General features: G+C 32.3%; 1 protein-coding gene across 5 annotated transcripts in view; it reads right to left on the reverse strand.

The window, feature by feature from the left end:
• LOC134697371 (telomeric repeat-binding factor 2-interacting protein 1-like) overlaps window positions 1-25337 on the reverse strand; it is a 128707-nt gene that overhangs the window by 24646 nt on the left and 78724 nt on the right. For 3 of the 5 annotated variants that reach the window (XM_063559611.1, XM_063559610.1, XM_063559607.1), the window contains exons 3-6: window positions 24981-25094; window positions 21325-21432; window positions 14604-14718; window positions 10888-11014 (exon numbers count right to left, since the gene is read on the reverse strand). In XM_063559611.1, coding sequence (XP_063415681.1) covers window positions 10888-11014; window positions 14604-14718; window positions 21325-21432; window positions 24981-25009 — 379 coding nt within the window. In that variant the 5' untranslated portion in view covers window positions 25010-25094. The remainder of the gene's footprint in view (window positions 1-10887; window positions 11015-14603; window positions 14719-21324; window positions 21433-24980; window positions 25095-25337) is intronic. The other 2 variants (XM_063559608.1, XM_063559609.1) reach the window with 2 other exon arrangements.

The following is a 25337-nucleotide window of genomic DNA, read 5'->3' on the forward strand; positions in this document are numbered from 1 at the left end:
TTTCAGAGGAGAAGATTTTTGTAAAAGTTAACGACGACGGACGACGGACGACGGACGACAGACGACGGACGACGGACGACGGACGCCGGACGCAAAGTGATGGGAAAAGCTCACTTGGCCCTTCGGGCCAGGTGAGCTAAAAAATAATCTTTCCCTCAATATATGGTCAGTATCTCAATTCAACTTTCTAATGGAGTTTGCATCCATAATTACCCATTTACATACATCATGAAAGTTTTAAAATATAAAATGACATACATCATGAAAGTTTTAAAAAATAAAATGACATACATTGTACATAGTAATGGCTAAAATTAATATTAATTAATAGTAACTGCTAAATCAAAGAGCTGATAGCTCTGAGGTGGAAGAAGGTGAATAAAAGGAAACTTGAATAACCATAAAAGCAGCCCCACTAAGCCAGGCTGCTTTGTTCCATTATCGTTATGATGTAAATTTTTTTCTTCAAACAAGAAAAGGTCATAAGTACATGGATTTCCCATCCGTACAATCATTTTCTATGTTCAGTGGACTATGAAAATAAGGTAAAATCTTTAATTTGGCAGTAAAATTAAGAAGATCATATCATAAGGAACACATGTGTACTAAGTTTCAAGTTGATTGGATTTCAACTTCATCAAAAACTACCTCGACCATAAACTTTATAACCAGAAGCAGGACGGACGGACAGACAAGAAAACATAAGGCCAATAAATGTAAAAATAGTAAGACTTGTTACATACCCGCCAACTTTTGAAAGTTCCCATATGGGTTTTTACTGCACAACAACAATTTTAAAGGTTACAATTTTTAGCGAAGTATTTTGCACGATCTGGATTGTCTAGAAAAACTGTCATATTTGTATGATGAACTTACATGCCTTTTTCTTAAGTCTGTTTGCATGATTCTAGTTATTAAATCGGTAGAAAAGATATACATGTAGCTAGCAGACCAGGGTTTATTTTCTAGAGTAAGAATATTAGATGCTTGTTGAAATTTCCAATTTTGAATTATGCACAAAGATGGACCTTTAACAGGTTGGGAACAACACTCCAAATGAGGGGTAACCTTAATGGAAGATCATTACAACCCACTGTAAAAAATTAGCACAAAAAAGGTCATTTATATTCATATTATTTGATGAAACTTTTCCCCAAGAACTATGCATCTATTAAGTACTGAATGGTCAAAACATGTCAAAAGAATTTTCTGTTGTTTCTAAACTTATATCTTCTTTATTAATTTGACCCCTCATTTAGAAAAGTTGTTCCAAATATAATGAATTTTCCCACTTTTGAGTTTAATAAAAATCTTAAAAATGTTCTTTATTTATTTTCAACAGTAAAATTACCCTTGTTTTAGGGACAGTCCCTCATAATTGGGGGGGGGGGGGGGGGGGGGGTACAGTAGACTCCAGCCAATGGGATACCCAAATTGTCAGCTAAAAATATCTGATTACCCGATATATTCAATTAGACGATGAATGTATATTCATTGAATATTCTACAATAATAAGTAGATCTATTGCTTAATATTTCAAAGGGCTGGAGGATTGATGGAGTGATTTTTATCAATAACATCACCACAATGTTTGCGAAAAAAAAATATCAGCTGATTCTGTAGCTAATGATTAAATTTGTTTCCAATTGCAGTTTTTAAATCCTATATTTATTAAAATCAATCAAATGTCCTGAAGTATTTATGTAAATTATTATCTTCCATCCATAGTCTGTCTTTACTTGATTAATAAACAAATTATTTACATTTTCACGAGATTCACTTTTTGTCGAGTATCGAGTTGCGAGTTACAAAATTCGAGTTGCGAGTTAGTAAAGTCGAGTTGCGAGTTACGAAAGTCGAGTTGCGAGTTAAGAAAGTCGAGTTGCGAGTTACAAAAGTCGAGTTGCTAGTTAAGAAAGTCGAGTTGCGAGTTACAAAAGTTGAGTTGCGAGTTACAAAAGTCGAGTTGCGAGTGACAAAAGTTGAGTTGCGAGTTAAGAAAGTCGAGTTGCAAGTTACAAAAGTTGAGTTGCGAGTTAAGCAGAGTTGCGAGTTACAAAAGTCGAGTTGCCAGTTAAGAAAGTCGAGTTACGAGTTACAAAAGTCGAATTGCATAAAAATGTTGAAACGAAACTATTAAAAATTTTTTGGTGTAACTTTTTAACATTTTGATTTGATGATTGCTTATAGAATTATATACAGTATTGTTTATTTGTTTTGTTTTTTGGACTTCATCTAAGTCTCTTGTAAAAGTAAAAGGGATTGCTTACATAATCACTACGTGTAGTATTTTCTGAAGATGCAGATAGCCTTTTGAAATACAGCGGATGGCTTGCAGTTTTATTTTTACTAAATTTCATAGCTAGCACCGTCATATCAAACGTAAAGGTAGATAGCAAAAAAACTATAGTACATATATGTAAAAGACCGGGACCCCTTCTGCAGATTTCGTTTATAGTGGTTTTTTTGAGGCAGCTGCAGAGTCGGGCAATATTCGTTAGGGACCGCAAAATTAAGTCTTTGGCAGTGACACTCAAAATTATGTACGTTAAAATCATATATGTCTACATTGGCTAGAGATGAAGGGAAAATGATGGGCGTGCATAAAACCAGTTTAAACCCACCACATTTTTGTGTCTGACCTAAACCAGGAACCTTTAGCCTTTGCTGCTCTTGTATATTTTTGTAATTTTGGTTCATCTTTATATTTAGGAGCATAGAATGGCGTCCATATTCTTGATCTAATGAACGTTGTGTATCGGGGCCTTCTCGGGGATCCATCTAGGTGTATGATTTCTTGCTGTGTTGAAGACCCAATGACCTTTGGTTGAATTGTATATTTTGGTTGGGTTGCTGTCTCTTTGACTCATTCTCCGTTTTTAATTCTTTAGTCTATACATGTAACTGTCAAAGATACTATTGTAAAAACTACATTTGCACCATTTTATAGTTAAGATTTAATTGGAAAGTTTTAAAATTTTATTGTTACATCGTGAATAAGATTTTTTTTTAAGTATTCCTCCTGGGTATTGGGTACTAGTAACTTATATATTCATACTTATAAGTAACAAATATTACTGAGTCACTTAGGTTTTAAAATTATAATAGTGTTCACATGCCAATTATGGGTTAGTAAAATGTTTGTTTTTTAAGAATTCAATTTGTATTGTTTCACATTTTTCATGTTTGGGCCGTTTATAGCAGACTACAAAGAATGGATTTTGAAGGCCATACGGTTGTCTATGGTGGCTTTAATCCACTTCATTTGACATTGATGGTGCCTCATTGACAATCATACCACATCTCCTTATTTTTATATAGAAGAAATGATTCTGTAGCTTTCTAGGACCACACAGTTAGTTATCCAGTGTAAATTAGTACATCTGACGCGTTGCCTTCAAGTGTTGCGTTAGAACAAACTTTTGGTTTAACTATAGTGTATAGTGCTTTCTTTTAGTTTTTATGATGTCGTTAATTTATAACAGAACTGAGCTTACCATTATTAGTGGTTACTAGTACTATAACCGATTCTGAAAATCACCAGCGATGTAATTAGGAATATTTCCAGAAATAGTTTTATGAAGAAACAATTATTTGTTTTTCTGATGTCTATTCTGGAGGAAATCCCAACCTTATTCCTTGTACATAGTTCCATTTCGAAGCCCAGTTACAATTCTAGCAGCAGCTTGTTGTACTGACTCAATTAGATCTGATTCTTCTTTTGTGCAGTTATCACAAATTATGTTCCCATATTTCAAAATAGGCCTTATAAATGCAATATAAAGATTTTCAGAGACTGTCTATCAATCTTATGATTTAAATATCTAATAATATTAAAACGTCTACAAGCTTTTGAATAAATATCCTGTAAGTGACTTGCCCATCTGGCAATAGATGATAGGGTTGTACTTAGATGTTTATGTTCTGAGATATTTACTAGTATCATCTGGGACAACATCCCTAATGCGCCTTGAAATGAGGAACTCAAAAGTCATGTGTAAAGAAAAAATCTCTGTGTAGTGATATTGGACATGTTTCTATTTTTAGCAAATGACTGAACTTAATTATTTGTGGTGATTAGGAAAGTAGAGGAACATAGAATAAATGTATAAAAACTATGGAGCTATTGAATGTGTTCAAAGTATTAAATTTTCAAAGAACTTATTGTGTTAAAAAGGGAATATTTTACCACAAGGAGCCGCATCACAAAAGGATGTTTTCGGGGTTTGCTAATTTACGGAAAAAGTAATCTCACTTCGTACCCCTAAAATTTAACCACATATGTGAAAATGTCACAGCTTCGAAACGAGCTATCATACATATCCAAGTTAACGATATGGACTGAGCTACAGGAAAAAACTTTACCATTACCGCCTATGTAAAAACAATTAAAGATTTTGACCCATCTGCAAACAGTTTTATTTTGTTTGTAACTACATCTACAATGTCAGTCACAAACAATAAAAGCAGAAAAGGGCCCAAGATGGACCCTTGAAGGACTCCTGCCTTGACAGTATTCAAATTAGAAAAAAAACATTCACTCCAACCCTTTGATTTCTTTCAGAAAGATAAAATTTTGAACCAGTTAAACAAATTACCCTTTGTTCCATATTTTCGTAATTTATACAGAAGTCCCATGTGCCAAACGCGATCAAATGCCTTTTGACACATCACAAAAAATAAATCTGACATCTTTCCCTTTGTCAAGATTTTTTGCAATATCATCATATAATAAAAGTAACTTATTTAAAGAAGAATCCTTGATAATTATATTGCATGATCGTGCATGTAGTTATGTAAAGACTTGAAAATATGTTTTTCTTAAACAATTTGTAACAGAGATAGGCCTGTAGTTTGAAACACTGTCCTGATCTGCTTTGATAATAATTAAAATTTGGAAATGTTCATTCACTTCCTGGTCTGTTATCATTATGTCAGACAGCTCATAGGGTGCAAAAGGTGGGACAATAGGCAATTGCGGTTCTTAATGGCTGTGGCTTTTTCAACGGGGTGAATAAGAATCTCTCCATTTACCTTAATGGGAGAATTTTGACTCTCTTTATTTTTAAATTTGCAAACACTCTTAGATATTCTACACCACTTTCTGGGGAGGGGATTTATCGACTTGGGAATCAGCATGTTGTGCAAATTAATCAGGTACTAACGTTTTGCCTCTCTTACTGGATCAATCACTACATTTCTAAGTTCTTTAAATTTTTTCCAATCTGAAACTAAATTTGTTGATTTAGCTTTTTTGTAACCACGGTTACGCTTTCACATTTTAGCTTTAATACAGGTTGTGATCCAAGGTTTGTCCCTGGGTATAAGCAGTACTTTTCTTTTTTGAATATATGTGTCCATGACATGATGAACTTCTTGGTTAAAAATTAGACCAATTTTATTCGTGTTATGAAGATTTTTAAAACATTCATTCCATTTTTTTCCTTGTAAATACATACCGGTATTTGCTGATGCATAATCACCACTCTCATAATCAAATACTACTTTTGAATAAGCTTTTTGTCTAGCAGTGGAAAAATTTATCTCAATAAGTGTTAGACAGTGATCGCTACAGAAACTTAATTGGTAGTATCATACTATTTCTTAGTATACTAAGATTATTCATATATATATATATAGGGTCTGATAGTGCTGCAGTTGAGGAGGTTATTCGAGTTGGTTCCTGAACAACATTTTCTATGTCATATCTTTCACAGATTCTTGATTTCCTACTAGTCGGACTTCCTTTTAGTAAATCTATTTTCAAGTCACCAAGCATCATTACACTTTTATCAGTATCTATTACATTATCTAATAAATTTTCAAAATGGTCAAGATAGTAATTTAATAGGTGCATTTGGAGGTCTATAAAAACATACTACTAAGAATCTATCAGTTTTTTTTTGTAATGTTTAAAAACGATGAATGGAATACGAAAAGTAAACATAGATTTCGCTATTCTTTTATTATCTTCTAAATCGATAAGTTCTATTACTTTGCTGCAAATCCTCATCTTCAAACGAATTGACCGTTCATTATTTAGCGATAGTCTACACACATGTCTTTGTTTAATGACTTGTGATGAATATGAAATTCCAATTAGCAAACTATTTTCTCCATGATTTTGCAGTGTGTTATAGTCCGCGTGAGATGCAGAATTTCCTTTACTATTCTATTTTTAGGATTATTTGTTTACGAAATATAAGGTAATAAGGTAATTTATGGCCAGACCTGTTCTTTTTATGTTGTAGTGTAAACGCACTGGATCAAATAAGATCGATCTCGTCCTTTAATGATACAATATTTATAGTAGTATTGGACTTAAAAAACAAGTATCACATATAACTCTTTCAAATCCCGCAATCACAGGAATAACTAAGTTCGGGTAAATGCATGCTTTGTCAAAAATTATATTTGTAACTCGCAACTTGACTTTCTTAACTCGCAACTTGACTTTCTTAACTCGCAACTCGACTTTCTTAACTCGCAACTTGACTTTCGTAACTCGCAACTCGACATTTGTTACTCGCAACTCGACTTTTGTAACTCGCAACTCGACTTTCATAACTCGCAACTCGACTTTCGTAACTCGCAACTCGACTTTCGTAACTCGCAACTCGACTTTCGTAACTCGCAACTCGACTTTCTTAACTCGCAACTCGACTTTTGTAACTGGCAACTCGACTTTCTTAACTCACCTTTCTTAACTCGCAACTCGACTTTTGTAACTCGCAACTCGACTTTTGTAACTCGCAACTCGACTTTTGTAACTCGCAACTCGACTTTTGTAACTCGCAACTCGACTTTTGTAACACGAAACTCGACTTTCTTAACTTGCAACTCGACTTTTGTAACTCGCAACTCGACTTTCGTAACTCGCAACTCGACTTTCTAAACTCGCAACTCAACTTTTGTAACTTGATACTCGACTTTCGTAACTTGCCTTTCTTAACTCAACTTTTGTTACTCGCAACTCGACTTTTGTAACTCGCAACTCGACTTTCATAACTCGCAACTTGACTTTCGTAACTCGCAACTCAACTTTCTGAACTCGCAACTCGACTTTTGTAACTCGCAACTCTACTTTCGTAACTCGCAACTCGACTTTCGTAACTCGCAACTCAACTTTTATAACTCGCAACTCGACTTTCGTAACTTGACTTTCTTAACTCGCAACTTGCAACTCGACGATAAGAAACCCTCCATTTTCACACAGGTAAACTAATTTGGCTATAAATAGATCAAAGCATGCCTGTGTAGAATCTCTAATCTTAAATCGTAATTGTTATAATTTTATTTTTTTAAATAATCAAATTTAAATTTATGGAAATATTCATGATTGATAAAATAGTATTGCTTGAAGGTTACGCTTTCAGAGACTATTTATGTTTAGGTCATGGTTCTAGAGGCTTCTTCACATAGTTGTAAACAAACCAATATGGCCGCCACACGTGATTACCTTTGCACATGAGAAAAAAAATATTTCTGACAAAAGTCAGATTTCTCTTGTCAAAAGGGATTTATATTTATATTGCAATAAATTATTCAGAAGGATTCAGAAGGATTCAGTTTCAATTATATTTCTTTTTCTATGAGCATTTAGAGTTTAATCAAATTCTCCAAACAGCAACGTACTGCATTTGTCAACTGAGTCTTGAATAATTTTATAAATAGATTCAAACCATTTGAAGTAGAAGGGCATCTAATTCACATGACAAAGGAAAACAATGAATAAAGACAACAATTTAATAAGAAATAGATCCTTTTTATTTATAAAAAACAAAATCTTCTTGTCTGCAGGATTGCAAATTCGTAACTTCAAGGGCGAACTTGAAGACAGGGCGAGTTGTCCCGATACCAAATTCACGCATGCATAATACAAATATCTACAGTAAAAACATCCGGTTACAAGTAAACAAATAACGTTCATGTGGACGAGATGAAATCTAATAATTTACATAAATAAAAGGGTCATATTTACGATAGTGATTGTTTTTCAATCCTAATTTACAAATGAAATGATTCAGATGCTTAATCATGTGTAATAATCGGTGTCAGGAATCTTAACTTGTTATGAAATTGTAATACACAGAAACGAATGCGGCATACGGAGGCTCAATGGTCAGCCCCATAGGTCTTCAGAAGACTTCACGTCTTCTTCCACCAAAAACTGACAGCTAATCACCTCAAGACTATCATCATTTCTTAATACATAATTTACAAGCAGTGTAAGGGAGGTAATCAAAGGTTTTTCTTTAAAGTGATTTGGATTACCTCCCTTATACTGCTTTTAAATTGTCTCAATTGTTCTTTAACCAGATAAATCATAAACCCTTGTGTTTCCATTTTTTTCCCTAATTCCTAAATGGTTCGAGCCATAACCCCCTAAAGTCAATCCTAACCATCCCTTTGTAGTATAGAAACTTGTGGTATAATTTCTGAGATATTCATACACTTTAACACTATTTATTGTCTGGAAACCAGGGATGGGGTCGATTACTTTAAAATGTAATCGATTAAATTACAATTACTTTGCTAATAAAATGTAATCGATTACATTACAATTACACCCTATTTCATATGTAATCGATTACATTAGATTACTTTTCTTTAAAGTTATCATGATTACTTTAGATTATTTATGATTACATTGTTTATTGCAATATCAAAGGTTTTTTTATAACTTTTTATCCTCACAAAAAAACTAATTTTGGTGATTTTTTTAAAAGCCTTAATTTATTCATCTTATTTAAAAGAATTTAAAAACAAGTACAGAATAACATGTGTAATTTGATAAAATAGCTATAGACAAGTGTCCTTTCTCTATTTAAAAGACATAACTTTATTTGTTTCTACAAATTTTAACCAACTGCCTAATTAACAAAAAACCTGAACAAATAAGGGAAAATTCAATTAAGTATAGTTTTATTGTCTGTGAGGACATAATTGACACATCAATTAATGCTTTTACATGTGTTAATCACTACTTCCATTTTGTTTAACAAACAATAGCTGAGCTTGGGTATTAGAATTTTATTGTCTTTTGAAATAACAACACAATAAAGTTAAAAGTGATTGATTGTTATTATTTGTTTGAAAATTTTCAATACTTGATCTAATTAATAATTAATAGAATTATTGTCAGGTGAAAACACCAAACAGCTTTGCAACTTAGGAAAGTATATGCGATTCTCTTTAAATTAAGAAACAGTTTATTGTAATAAAATATATTTTATATTGATGAAACTTCTGACGTCACATATTGTTTACTATGCATATTGTTTGTAATATTATGCCATGATATGTATACACTGTACATGTACTTGTTTATACTGATTAGCCCTAAGGCTCAAAATTAATAAAGAATAAAAATTAGAATGCACATATTATACACAAATTTATGGAAAACAAAATTTATTCAATTTGTCAATAAATGAAATCTGGTTTTAACTTCCATTTTGAATTAAGTGTGCTCATATAATATATGTATATTAATGTGGACCATCAAAGTCAAATTGTAACTAAATGTTTTCTGCATTTGAATTTCAATATTGAGTAAACTTATACATGTTATATGAAATTGGAGTTAATATCAGAAGTTTTCAATCAAGGGGGAAAAAATGGTTTCAAGGCATATTCTTGTATCATAAGAGCTCAATCTTACAATGAAATATTGGAGAGGCAATTTCCTTTAGTAAACTGTTAACAAAATACAACTCTTGGATATACAAATTTGTTATAAAGATGATTCAATTTATCACATTAAACAAGGTCCCATCATTGTGAATACTAGTTTCATGAATTTTCATTCAAGCTTTACATTTTCTTATTTTCATCTTGTTTATCAAAAACTGTTTTCATGTATATACAAGATTTGTAATCAGCAAGTAATCATATGAATGTAATCTTAAAGTAATCATGATTACACCTGTTTTTCACAATGTAATCGATTACATTACGATTACTTGTATTCAGAAATGGCATGATTACTGATTACATAGAATTACACTGCAAAATGTAATCAATTACAGCTGATTACGATTACTGATTACGATTACCCCATGCCTGCTGGAAACTACAAAAATAATTATTTGGGCCTCTTTTAGGCCCCTAATTCCTAAACAGTTGAGACCATAACCCCCAAATCAATCCCATCCTTCTTTTAGTGGACACATATAGTACTGATGATATCTCTGATAAACCGTCCATATTTTACAAAAAAAAATCTACCTTTGTTGTTCATACGAGAAATTCATATTAAAGACACAATTTATTTTTTAACCTTAACTTGTATTTGTTACAATACAGTAAGGTTAGTACTTTTCCAATGGTTCAAAATGCCCTTCAACTGCTAGTTGGGAATAATTAAACAATTGTGGCCCCTTAGAAGCAATGAATATCCAAAATTGTCAACCATTATGGCTAAAACATTATTTCACTTCAGGCTGAGCCTTCACTGAAATAACCTCCTTGTGTTGACAGTTTAGGATTTTCAACTTTTCGACAGACCATTAATGTATGTAACAATTATGGCTGTGGGAATATTTAACAGAGAAGAAAACAAAAATTACTGGAGAGGAGAAAATAACAAAGAAGATGATAAGGACAAGGGGAAAATAACAAAGAAGATAACAATATTGACCTTGAAAATATATAAAAAAAAAAGAAGATAACAATAATGAATTGGATATATATAAATACAGCAAATAACAACAATGACCTGGGGATAACAGAGAATATAACAATAATAATGGGGGAATAACAAAGAAGATAATTATTAGGACTGGGGAGAGGGAATAACAAAGATAACAATTATAACTGGGGAAAATATTAACATAGATGATAACAATAATAAATGTGGAAAAATGAAAGAAATAAATGACGTACCTTTTTTAGGTGAAACTTTTTCTGAAAATATTTTTTTCCATTTCTTTGGGATATTGTATTTGCTGATGTTTGGTAATATACATTTTCTCATCCTACTGTTCATTGAAGGAGCTGTATGCTTTGTAATCTGAAAAAAATAAAAGGAGTAGGTTCAATAAGGCCCTTTATTTGGCCCAAATATTACTGCAAATTAAAAAGTAATTATACATATTCTTAAATTACTGAAAACGGAAATAACGATAGTAAACTGAATAAATTCTGAATTTTTCATCCTTTTGGTGAAATCAGTACATAATATGTCGTAATTGTGACGTCATCAGATAAAAATCTTTATATTTTTCATTTATTTTTCTTGACCCTATGCATTGCTAAACATTATTTGAAATAGTCATCAAACATTTTATTTTCCTGGGTCAAAACCAGGCCTTAATGCTCCTGTTCCTTTGACTTGAAAAAAAAATAAATGGGTTATGTGTCCATGGGCCCCTGCTTGCATATAAGATTATAAAGGGGCATAACTCAAGAACGGTAAAAGTGACACTTTCCTTATTTGTAATTAATCTGTGTTTGTGGTAATAAGCATTGTGTATAAGTTTCATTTGTTAAGGATCATAACTCAAGAAAAGTTAAAGTGCAGCCACCAAAATTCAACCTTGATCTATGTATTGTGGTAATAAGCATTGCATATAAGTTTTATAACCTTTATTCAGGCAAACTAAAGTTAGAGAATAGAAATGAAAAATTCATCGATTTTTCCATTTGTCAAGGGGCATTACTCTAGAATGATAAAAGTGACTACGCAAATTCATCTGTGTTTTGTGGTTGGAAGCATTGTGTATAAATCGTATAACATTTGGTTGAGTAAAACTTAAGTTAGATAGCGTTTACCAATTTTGGGATGTACAGACATACAGATGGACAACAGTAAAACTTAATGCCCCCAGTACGATAGGAGTATAAAAACTGTTGGACAATGCATTCTTTGATAAGGCATTCTGTAATAATGCAAGTCAATGCCTCATTTAGGAAGGAAATGGCAGGTATTAATGTGTAGAATGGTAATTTCAGCTAATTATAGTAAGAGATGGGCGAAATTTTCATTTTGACTTGTCATTTCCTAAAATTCAAGATTTCACAATTTTTTAGTATTAACTGAAAATTAATTTAAATTTTCACAATTTATTAGATATAAATTAAATCAATGCCCACTAAATTTTAATTCATGTTATTTTGTAAATCAGTTATAGCTGTTCAAACAGGTGAAAGATAAACAGAACCAGATGCTCCGCAGGGCGTAGCTTTATACGACCGCAGAGGTTGAACCCTGAAAGGTTGGGGCAAGTATGGACACAACATTCAAGCTGGATTCAGCTCTAAATTTGGATTGTGATTAAATAGTTGACACAGCATAGGTTTCTGACACAGAATGAATGTGTTCTAATGAACTTAATTTTTTTGTTTTTTCTTAGAGCAATTCACTATGCTGTTGAATATTAATCCTCTCAAACAAATGTTTGAAGAAATTTTCATTTTATTTATGAAATTTCATTTCAAATGAGAAAATTGAACCCAATTTTTTTTAACACATCCCCCTTTCCCTTATTCCAAATTAATCTCAATTAAATTTCTAATGGAGTTTGCAACAATAACTACTCATTTAAATACATCATAAAATATTAAGATGTAAAAAAAACTGCTTGTTATCACTGAATGGTAAAGATTATTTTAATTTATCAGTTGGTAGTAAAAAGTGAATATACATTGTACTAGTATATAACAAAGATTTGAGTTGATTCTGGACAAAGAAAGATAACTCCAATTAAAAAAAAAAATTGCTATTTCACAATATTGTGCAATTAGATATTTCTTGCTTACTATTCTGGACAAAGAAAGATAACTCTAATTAAAAAAAATATTGCTATTTCACAATATTGTGCAATTAGATATTTCTTGCCATTGTGCAATACTGTGCAATTGAAAAGACTTGCTATTGCACAATACTTAATATAATATTTTAGATCCTGATTTGGACCAACTTGAAAACTGGGCCCATAATCAAAAATCTAAGTACATTTTTGGATTCAGCATATCAAAGAACCCCAAGATTTCAATTTTTGTTAAAATCAAACTAAGTTTAATTTTGGACCCTTTGGACATTAATGTAGACCAATTTGAAAACAGGACCAAAAATGAAGAATCTACATACACAGTTAGATTTGGCATATCAAAGAACCCCATTTATTCAATTTTTAATGAAATCAAACAAAGTTTAATTTTGGACCCCGATTTGGACCAACTTGAAAACTGGGCCAATAATCAAGAATCTAAGTACTTTTTTAGATTCAGCATATCAAAGAACCCAACCGATTAATTTTTTGTCAAAATCAAACAAAGTTTAATTTTGGACCCTTTGGACCTTAATGTAGACCAATTTGAAAATGGACCAAAAATTAAGTATCTACATACACAGTTAGATTCCACATATCAAAGAACCCCAATTATTCAATTCTTGATGAAATAAAACAAAGTTTAATTTTGGACCCTTTGGGCCCCTTTTTCCTAAACTGTTAGTACCAAAACTCCCAAAATCATTACCAACCTTCCTTTTATGGTCATAAACCTTGTGTTTAAATTTCATAGATTTCTATATACTTATACTAAAGTTATGGTGCGAAAACCAAGAAAAATGCTTATTTGGGTCCCTTTTTGGCCCTTAATTCCTAAACTGTTAGGACCTTAACTCCCAAAATCAATAATAACCTTCCTTTTGTGGTCATAAACATTGTGTTTAAATTTCATTGATTTCTATTAACTTAAACTAAAGTTATTGTGCGAAAACCAAGAATAATGCTTATTTGGGCCCTTTTTTGGCCCCTAATTCCTAAAAACTCCCAAAATCAATCCCAACCTTTCTTTTGTGGTCATAAACCTTGTGTCAAAATTTCATAGATTTCTATTAACTTAAACTAAAGTTATAGCGCGAAAACCAAGAAAATGCTTATTTGGGCCCTTTTTGGCCCCTAATTCCTAAAATGTTGGGACCAAAACTCCCAAAATCAATACCAACCTTCCTTTTGTGGTCATAAACCTTGTGTTAAAATTTCATAGATTTCTATTAACTTAAACTAAAGTTATAGCGCGAAAACCAAGAAAATGCTTATTTGGGCCCTTTTTGGCCCCTAATTCCTAAAATGTTGGGACCAAAACTCCCAAAATCAATACCAACCTTCCTTTTGTGGTCATAAACCTTGTGTTAAAATTTCATAGATTTCTATTCACTTTTACTAAAGTTAGAGTGCGAAAACTAAAAGTATTCGGACGACGACGACGACGACGACGACGACGACGCCAACGTGATAGCAATATACGACGAAATTTTTTTCAAAATTTGCGGTCGTATAAAAAAGGTTGTTTACATCTTTACATTTTGTGTGTGTAGTTTGTTGTGCACATCGATAACAAAATTATAAAGTTTTTTTTGGAATTTCAATGACTGAAACTTCTATAGATTTGCATTCATGGGCAATGAGTTTTCCTTATTGTTGAAGGCTTTAAGTGTTCATGTTGTATATCCTCATCCTTTTATCTTTGGTGGATAGTTGTCTCATTGGCAAATATATCACATCCCTTATTTCTATATCTTAGATTCATTATCATGTTAATGGTGTTAACTATTTCTATACTTAATACATGAACTATCCCCTTCCTAAATTTACCTTTAAGACTTGCATGTCTTTATACAGTTGATTTCCATGTATAGCATTCTGACGATGCTCCGTTACAATGTAACTCAACATTGCCACATCTTCTTCGTCTGTGTACTTAGTTCTTCTGGGAATAAATAGATCATAAGTTTTATCAAATATTTATGTAAATGGCCAATATCATTAACAATGAGATGAAGCATAATCTTTATTGACACCTCAACTCATGAACACAAAAACAAATAACTTCTAAAGGTCATAGACTATTCAATTATGGACAAGCAATCATTCTAAATGAAAAACTCTGCATCAATACATATCATTAATAAAGTTAATAGAGATAAATTTCAAAAGTGATTTCAGTTCTGTTGTTATCATTGTAGTACTTTAAAAAGTTTATATCCCAACTTCTTCTTTAATCATCACATGCAATTATCATCCATGGTTGTCATGAGTTACCAAGACTAATCTCCCTTTATTCATTTTTTTTTTATTAATTGTATCGTAATTTTTAACCAGATGCTCCGCAGGGCGCAGCTTTATACGACCGCAGATGTTGAACCCTGAACGGTTGGGGCAAGTATGGACACAACATTCAAGCTGGATTCAGCTCTAAATTTGGATTGTGATTAAATAGTTGACACAGCATAGGTTTCTGACACAGAATGAATGTGGTCTAATGAACTTAAAATTTTTGTTTTGCCTTTGAGCAATTCACTATGCTGTTGAATATTAATCCTCTCAAAAAAGTGTTTGAAAAATTTTCTTTTTATTTATGAAATTTCAATGAGAAAAATTGAACTCCAATTGAAATTTCTTGCTATTGCACAATACTGTGCAATTAGATATTTCTTGCTATTGCACAATACTGTGCAATTGAAAATACTTGCTATTGCACAATACTGTGCAATTGAAGATTTCTTGCTATTGCGCAATACTGTGCAATTGACAATTTCTTGCTATTGCACAATACTGTGCAATTGACGATTTCTTGTTATTGCTGAGTACTGTGCAATTGAAAATTTCTTGCTATTGCACAATACTTAATATAATAATTTTAGATCCTGATTTGGACCAACTTGAAAACTGGGCCCATAATCAAAAATCTAAGTACATGTTTGGATTCAGCATATCAAAGAACCCCAAGAATTTAATTTTTGTTAAAATCAAACTAAGTTTAATTTTGGACCCTTTGGACTTTAATGTAGACCAATTTGAAAACAGGACCAAAAATGAAGAATCTACATACACAGTTAGATTTGGCATATCAAAGAACCCCATTTATTCAATTTTTGATGAAATCAAACAAAGTTTAATTTTGGACCCCGATTTGGACCAACTTGAAAACTGGGCCAATAATCAAAAATCTAAGTACATTTTTAGATTCAGCATATCAAAGAACCCAACCGATTCAATTTTTGTCAAAATCAAACTAAGTTTAATTTTGGACCCTTTGGACCTTAATGTAGACCAATTTGAAAACGGGACCAAAAATTAAGAATCTACATACACAGTTAGATTCAGCATATCAAAGAACCCCAATTATTCAATTTTTGATGAAATCAAACAAAGTTTAATTTTGGACCCTTTGGGCCCCTTATTCCTAAACTGTTTGGACCAAAACTCCCAAAATCAAAACCAACCTTCCTTTTATGGTCATAAACCTTGTGTTTAAATTTCATAGATTTCCATTTACTTATACTAAAGTTATGGTGCGAAAACCAAGAAAAATGCTTATTTGGGTCCCTTTTTGGCCCCTAATTCCTAAACTGTTGGGATCTTAACTCCCAAAATCAATACCAACCTTCCTTTTGTGGTCATAAACATTGTGTTTAAATTTCATTGATTTCTATTTACTTAAACTAAAGTTATTGTGCAAAAACCAAGAATAATGCTTATTTGGGCCCTTTTTTGGCCCCTAATTCCTAAACTGTTGGAACCAAAACTCCCAAAATCAATCCCAACCTTCCTTTTGTGGTCATAAACCTTGTGTTAAAATTTCATAGATTAGTTAGAGTGCGAAAACTAAAAGTATTCGGACGACGACGTGATAGCAATATACGACGAAATTTTTTTTCAAATTTTGGGGTCGTATAAAAACAATTACTTATAATATTTACAGTCTCGTCTATGTGAAACATTCCAGTTTACATAACCTATACCAATTCTTCCAGGTTCCGCAATTTACAAAAAATGGCATAGCTATAGGACTATTGGTTCTCTTGAAAATGGGCTACAACTAATGATTAGATGCTTTAAAATCTGAATTATTTCAATACTTTTTGTCCCCCACCATCCAGTCTTGTTAGCCCTCTCATGTGTAAAATTCTTGCAAGATTTTTATAAAACTAATATCATAGGTTTATATCAGCAATGTCTCTGAAAAAATTTTGAAAATCAGTGCCAAACAACTGTATTTCTAAAGTAGTTATGCCCCTTAGAAGTATTAATTTTATTGAAAATTTCATTGTTAGGGCTCTCATGTGTACAATTCTTTCTAAATGTGTATAAAACTTATATCACAGGTTTATTCATATATAAGCATTGTTAGATTGTCTCAGACAAGTTAGAAAATCAGAACAGTAAACTATTTTAAAAAAGTTATGGCTCTTGGAAATATTAACTCTATGAAAAATTTCATTGGTTACGCTCTCATGAGTATTGTTCTTACCAGATTTTTATGAATTGGGGTCGTATAAAAACAATTACTTATAATATTTACAGTCTCGTCTATGTGAAACATTCCAATTTACATAACCTATACCAATTCTTCCAGGTTCCGCAATTTACAAAAAATGGCATAGCTATAGGACTATTGGTTCTCTTGAAAATGGGCTACAACTAATGATTAGATGCTTTAAAATCTGAATTATTTCAATACTTTTTGTCCCCCACCATCCAGTCTTGTTAGCCCTCTCATGTGTACAATTCTTGCAAGATTTTTATAAAACTAATATCATAGGTTTATATCAGCAATGTCTCTGAAAAAATTTTGAAAATCAGTGCCAAACAACTGTATTTCTAAAGTAGTTATGCCCCTTAGAAGTAATTTTATTGAAAATTTCATTGTTAGGGCTCTCATGTGTACAATTCTTTCTAAATGTGTATAAAACTTATATCACAGGTTTATTCATATATAAGCATTGTTAGATTGTCTCAGACAAGTTAGAAAATCAGAACAGTAAACTATTTTAAAAAAGTTATGGCTCTTGGAAATATTAACTCTATGAAAAATTTCATTGGTTAAGCTCTCATGAGTATTGTTCTTACCAGATTTTTATGAATTTAAATCATATGTTTATATCAGCAGTTTTGACATGTTTGGAAATTAGAGTTGTGCCCCTTGGAAATGCCAATTATATGATAAATTGCAGTGTTATCGCTCTCATGTGTATGATTCTGGTAAAATCATTTTAAAGAAGTTATGTCTCTTGGAAATATTTATATTATTTCAAATTACATTGTATATGCTCTGAACCTTTCGTTCGTAAGAAGTTTAATAGAAAACCTTTTTTTAGTTATTGCTCTTGGATAGATAAAATATGTGCAATGCAGGGGACATAGGATTTCTGTTCTTTGTATAATTTTACTGTTTGTTCCTTTGCAAATTGCCCAGACACATTTAATGCAATATTGTTGAACTCCTGAAGTTCATTATGCATTTCATTTTAAGTATTCATATGATCATTTAATGTCAACAGTTCTATTGTTTGGATAAAATATCAAAATAACAAATTTTATTGAAAACAATATTTGAACTAGTTATTACCCATCATTTACCAGTGTATAAATGTCCTTATTGCTGAACTACATATATGCTGCACTTTAATAAAACAATATAAATAATAATAATAAAACAATATATATATATATATGTAATATATATGGTGTAAATATCGATTAATTGATGTCAAAATCTACATAAAAGTCAAAGGCAAATTATACCACATCTGCATATAAAAATTTGAAAACATACCAAAATAATATGTTTGAATTTTTTAACTACAACATACAGTATGTTGAAAATAAAAGAGACAAAATTATGCAGTCACTTGTCATGTTCAGCAAGTAGTCCTTTAATACACTTAAATATACAGATTGAAAAGTAGTAAATTTATATACTGACTGCTAAACAAATAAAATTCTAATAATAACTGCACTGCTGTAAAATTTAAACTAGAAACTATGTGTCAAATAGACCATTGCACATCAGAGAAAGGACTAACACACCTTGTCATAGACCATTGCACTTCAGAGAATGGACTAACACACCTTGTCATAGACCATTGCACATCAGAGAATGGACTAACACACCTTGTCATAGACCATTGCACATCAGAGAATGGACTAACACACCTTGTCATAGACCATAACACATCAGAGAATGGACTAACACACCCTGTCATAGACCATTGCACATCAGAGAATGGACAAACACACCTTGTCATAGACCATTGCACATCAGAGAATGGACTAACACACCTTGTCATAGACCATTGCACATCAGAGAATGGACTAACACACCTTGTCATAGACCATTGCACATCAGAGAATGGACTAACACACCTTGTCATAGACCATTACACATCAGAGAATGGACTAACACACCTTGTCATAGACCATTGCACATCAGAGAATGGACTAACACACCTTGTCATAGACCATTGCACATCAGAGAATGGACTAACACACCTTGTCATAGACCATTGCACATCAGAGAATGGACTAACACACCTTGTCATAGACCATTGCACATCAGAGAATGGACTAACACACCTTGTCATAGACCATTACACATCAGAGAATGGACTAACACACCTTGTCATAGACCATTGCACATCAGAGAATGGACTAACACACCTTGTCATAGACCATTGCACATCAGAGAATGGACTAACACACCTTGTCATAGACCATTGCACATCAGAGAATGGACTAACACACCTTGTCATAGACCATTGCACTTCAGAGAATGGACTAACACACCTTGTCATAGACCATTACACATCAGAGAATGGACTAACACACCTTGTCATAGACCATTGCACTTCAGAGAATGGACTAACACACCTTGTCATAGACCATTGCACATCAGAGAATGGACTAACACACCTTGTCATAGACCATTGCACATCAGAGAATGGACTAACACACCTTGTCATAGACCATTACACATCAGAGAATGGACTAACACACCTTGTCATAGACCATTGCACATCAGAGAATGGACTAACACACCTTGTCATAGACCATTGCACATCAGAGAATGGACTAACACACCTTGTCATAGACCATTACACATCAGAGAATGGACTAACACACCTTGTCATAGACCATTGCACATCAGAGAATGGACTAACACACCTTGTCATAGACCATTGCACATCAGAGAATGGACTAACACACCTTGTCATAGACCATTACACATCAGAGAATGGACTAACACACCTTGTCATAGACCATTGCACATCAGAGAATGGACTAACACACCTTGTCATAGACCATTGCACATCAGAGAATGGACTAACACACCTTGTCATAGACCATTGCACTTCAGAGAATGGACTAACACACCTTGTCATAGACCATTGCACATCAGAGAATGGACTAACACACCTTGTCATAGACCATTGCATATCAGAGAATGGACTAACACACCTTGTCATAGACCATTACACATCAGAGAATGGACTAACACACCTTGTCATAGACCATTGCACTTCAGAGAATGGACTAACACACCTTGTCATAGACCATTGCACATCAGAGAATGGACTAACACACCTTGTCATAGACCATTACACATCAGCGTGACTGTAGCACTTAAGTGTCCCAATCGCACCTCTTGAGGCCTACATTTATTTGTGCTCATGCCACATTAGGTGTCATCTGGTGTCTTGTGGAAAGTTGTCTTATTGACAATCATACCACATTTTCACTGGTTTATATTGTCACAAACTAGATGTGAGTTGGTGACATGGTTTTCAGCTAAGGATTTTTGAAGGCGAGTCCAGGGACTAATCATTTTTGGCCATGGTGAGACCAACAGCAAGAAGAAGATATTTTACTGCAATATAATGTATTATCGGACCACAGTGGTGACCCCCTATGAGACCGTATGGGGTAAGTAAGTTTCATATGGGGTTCATGACGCGTTAATGGCGACGTCATTTATTAATGTTGTTGTGTTTCATTGTTTATTTTTCAACAAAACGCCGCAGAAAAGTCCAGCATCGGATAAATTCGTTATACGGTTAACTACTGACCCCCTACGGATCCATAGAGGGTGAATAAAATCCCTCCGGCCTCACCCCCTATGAATTTCACTAACCCTCTATGGATCCGTATGGGGTCAGTAGCCAACCATATAACTTATAATATTTTAGTGTTCATGGCCTAACAATGAAATGACATTAAATTCAGATTACTTTTAAACTTTAGCTATAAATGATGATATTTGTGTTTAACTGTGTTCCGTTTATACAAAATAATTTAATCTTGATGCATCTGTGGACTCACCAGTTTTGAAAATGGTGAGTCCAGACAGATTTTGATGAGTCCAGAACTCATGGACTTGCCTAAGCGAGAACCCTGGAATGTGAACTTAATTGTTTAAAATTGTATGCAAGTTATTATGTGATCAAAGTTTTTTTGATTATGAACATTTCATTCTTAGAAAAAGCATTTAACCTTAGCTTATCAATTCAACATTTGGTATAACAAGAAATAGTACCCTTTGATATCTTTGGCTTCAATATAAACAGAACTGGAGGGACTAAGATCATCACTAACATTACTCAACTCTTCAGCATTGTCAACACTGAACTTTTTACTTCCCTGTCTGAAATTATACAAACATTTCTACTGATAAACACATGTAAAGCCATTTAAAGTTGATGCATTGGTGCTGACTAAAATAATATGTTTTGTTTTAAAATTATGGGATTGCACAGCAACTAAGCTTACTGCCAAATTACAGCTGACCTTAGAATTTATCTGGATATTCTTTAAGGTCCTTTGTTTTCTATGATCTCAAGATGCTTGATAAATATATACAAGTATTAGAATTCAGTTTTGTTTGTGTAATGAATCAAGATATCCTGATATGAGTTGAAACTCTTCCAGAGAAAATACTTCTAGTTCTTAATTAGCATACTAACATTGACTAAATCTAAGTATATTTGGTTATTATTTTATACTGTGTAATCTTTTTTTATGGTGGGTACCAATTTTCCTTGAATGAGGAAATCTTGCATTTTTTTATGGATATTTGATTTTGTAGTTTTGTCAAAGAATGTATACAACCTAAAAGCAAATTTGTAATTCGTTGAAGATTTAAAAAACGTATTTCATCTGTTCCAATGAAAACCACAAAAGTTGGTATACCACCAGGCTTTCCGCTGGCGGTCACCATTTTCACAATTTGCCAAAAAATAAAAATTGTGGCTATTAAAATTCATCATTGGCGAAAGAAAAATATATAAAGATTTATTTTCAACCATCTTGGTTATTTACTTTTTTTCAGATTTCCCAGACTTTACCCTGATCGGACAATACTCGAAATTAACCTTGAACTCATTAAGATTTTGACAGAAAATCAATAATCAGCTGATTGCATTTTATAGCCATCTACAACAAAGGACTACTTAATAAAGTTGTTGATTGTACAAATGTATATTGTTTGACAAAATGATACAATTAAATAGATGGTCCATCACATGTTACATAAAGGATTTATTAACCACTTTAATTAATCTGCGACGCATGTGTTTGAAGCAAAATTTTGCTGTCTCCTCTCCTTTTAATGACAGGAATGGGGAGGAAATTTTTAAATAATATAAAAACATTAGATCTAAATATAAAATAAATGATATTAATTCAAATAATTTGGATGAAAATTTTACCAAAATGTTAAATCCTATGTCTGAAAAGGAATTAAAATCTATTTGTATGTATATTGAAGAAGCGCTTGATTTAAGAGACCACCATACCGTTTCATCAGATAATAATCTTTTACAGTAGTTTGTGCATATACATATATATATATAAATATCTTGTATTGTGTGTTTTAAGTAAATATACGAAAATCTATAATAATACTGAAATATAAGTCTATGGTATCAATATCAGTCTATAATGTATTTGTATACATAGAATTGGCTCATGACTTGTTACATGAATCTTTATTTCATTTATATGTTGTTTTAATATTATAATTGTCTGTATTTGGATCACGCCTCTATTGTGCTCTTTCCAATAAAATATTGAATTGAATTGAATTGAATTGAATGAAAAAAATATATATGTAACTTGGCGAAAAAAATATTAAGTTGCAAAAAACATATTGACTTGGTGAAAGAAGTGGCAAAAAAAAATTAATTGACTCAGGGGAAACCCTGTATCCCACGAATAATAATGAATCCACAGTAACTATAAATATTGTCTTTTCACTACTAACAAACTTTTCACTTTACCATTGATTTTTACATCTGAAAATGATTGCATATTAATAAAGGTTATAGAGACTATGTTAGCATTAAGCACCAATTCAATAAAGCAGAGGAGATAATTTCTTACATTTGGAGACTCATTTTAAAACATAATACAGTAGTGGCTGACCTCCTTTCAACAATCTAACATCAGTAAGCAATTCCTTTTTCTCATTTATCCTAATTAATCTTGTTTCTAGTATGAAGAACTATAATCCAAGTTACACACTTGTAAATTAATTTCTGTGTCAGGGAATAAGTATGTATACACATGATACAGGCATATCAACCATGTATATAAAACAAGAGGCTATCAAGAGCCTGAATCGCTAACCTAAATTTTTTTGGTTAAATCTCCCATCAATGATTATTTTGGCTTTTCAATTTATTTAAATGTTCTTTGAATCGTCCTATTTTCTTCAAAAGCAAAAAAAAAATCATTTTCTCCTATGTTCTATTTTAGCCATAGGAGCTATGTTTCTTGACATAAAAGGAAATAAAATATAAAATTTATACTAGATACTCTGAAACTCATTTAGCATAAGTTTGGCTGAAATTGATACAGCAGTTTCAAAGGAGAAGATTTTTTAAAGTAAGTCAACATGATGAACAAATTGTGAAAAAAGTCTTTAAAACTCCTTAAGGGGTCAATTGACAATTTTGGTCAAATTGACTTATTTGTAGATCCTACTTTGCTTAACATTTTTGCAATTAACAGTTTATCTGTATCTATAATAATATTCAAGAAAATAACCAAAAACTGCAAAATTTATTTAAAATCATCAATTCAGGAGCATTATACCTGAAAAACCAGTTACCCAATTCGGCTGAAAATTTCAGGACAGGTAGACCTTGACCTAATAAATACTTTAACTTTCTTGTCTTATTTGCTCTAAATGCTGGAGTTTTTGAGATGTAAGCCAAAAACAGCATTTTACCCAGTTTTATATTTTTAGCCATGACGGCCATGTTTTTTGACAAAATAAAAAATAAAACACAAACTTTATTTTATACACCCTACTGATCATTCAGTTGAAGTTTGGTTGAATTTGGTTGAGTAAGTAGTTTTAGAGCAGAAGATTTTTTAAAGTTAGCAAATATGATGAACAAATTGTGAAAAATTGTCATTAAAGGACCATAACCCCTTAAGGGGTCAATTGACAATTTTGGTCATATTAACTTATTTGTAGATCTTACTTTGCTGATCATTTTTGCTGTTTACAGTTTATATCTATCTATAATAATATTCAAGATAATGACCAAAAACTGCAAAATTTCCTTAAAATTACCAATTAAGTGGCAGCAACCCAAAAATGGGTTGTTTGATTCATCTGAAAATTTCAGGGCTGATAGATGTTGACCTAATGAACATTTTTACCCCCATGTCAGATTTGCTCTTAAGCTTTCGTTTTTGAGATATAAGCTAAAAACTGCATTTGACCCCTATGTTCTATTTTTAGCAATGGCGACCATGTTTGTTGATAGATCAAAACTTCGGATACAATTAATTTATAAACTAGATACCCTAAGGAACATTCAGTTAAAGTTTGGAAGTATTTGGCCTAGTAGTTTCAAAGGAGAAGATTCTTGAAAAAGTTTACAATGACAGACGACGACGACGATGGACGCCAAGTGATGGCATATGCTCACATGGCCCTTTGCTCACCTGGCCCTTTGGGCCAGGTGAGCTAAAAAACTTGTTCAATCTTTTCTCACATTTTTGTTCCCAGGAAGTGTGTTTTCTGAAGCCAAAATGACATTCATAAATACCTGATTACAGTATTAGAAGTAAAAACTTGGAGCAAGTAAATTTTTCATTTGTTATCAAAGTGTAGACTTTTGACTGTTTTATTAGTTTGGAGCCCAGCATTCCCAGCATTAAGAAACTAATATTCCAAACCTTTTCATTTTGTATTTCTCTGTATCCATAAGATGATTATTTTTTACACAATCCAATACATATTTGGTAGAAATGTAATCTCCAGAGGAAACATAATCCCCATCCTGAGCCAATCTGAAATAGACAATTAAAGTACAGCAGTGAATAGAAATGTAATCTCCAGAGGAAACATAATCCCCATCCTGAGCCAATCTGAAAGAGACAATTAAAGTACAGCAGTGAATAGAAATGTAATCTCCAGAGGAAACATAATCCCCACCCTGGGCCAATCTGAAATAGACAATTAAAGTTCAGCAGTGAATAGAAATGTAATCTCTAGAGGAAACATAATCCTCATCCTGAGCCAATCTGAAATAG

Source organism: Mytilus trossulus, chromosome 14, assembly GCF_036588685.1.
Source record: "Mytilus trossulus isolate FHL-02 chromosome 14, PNRI_Mtr1.1.1.hap1, whole genome shotgun sequence".
Classification (NCBI taxonomy): Eukaryota; Metazoa; Mollusca; class Bivalvia; order Mytilida; family Mytilidae; genus Mytilus; species Mytilus trossulus.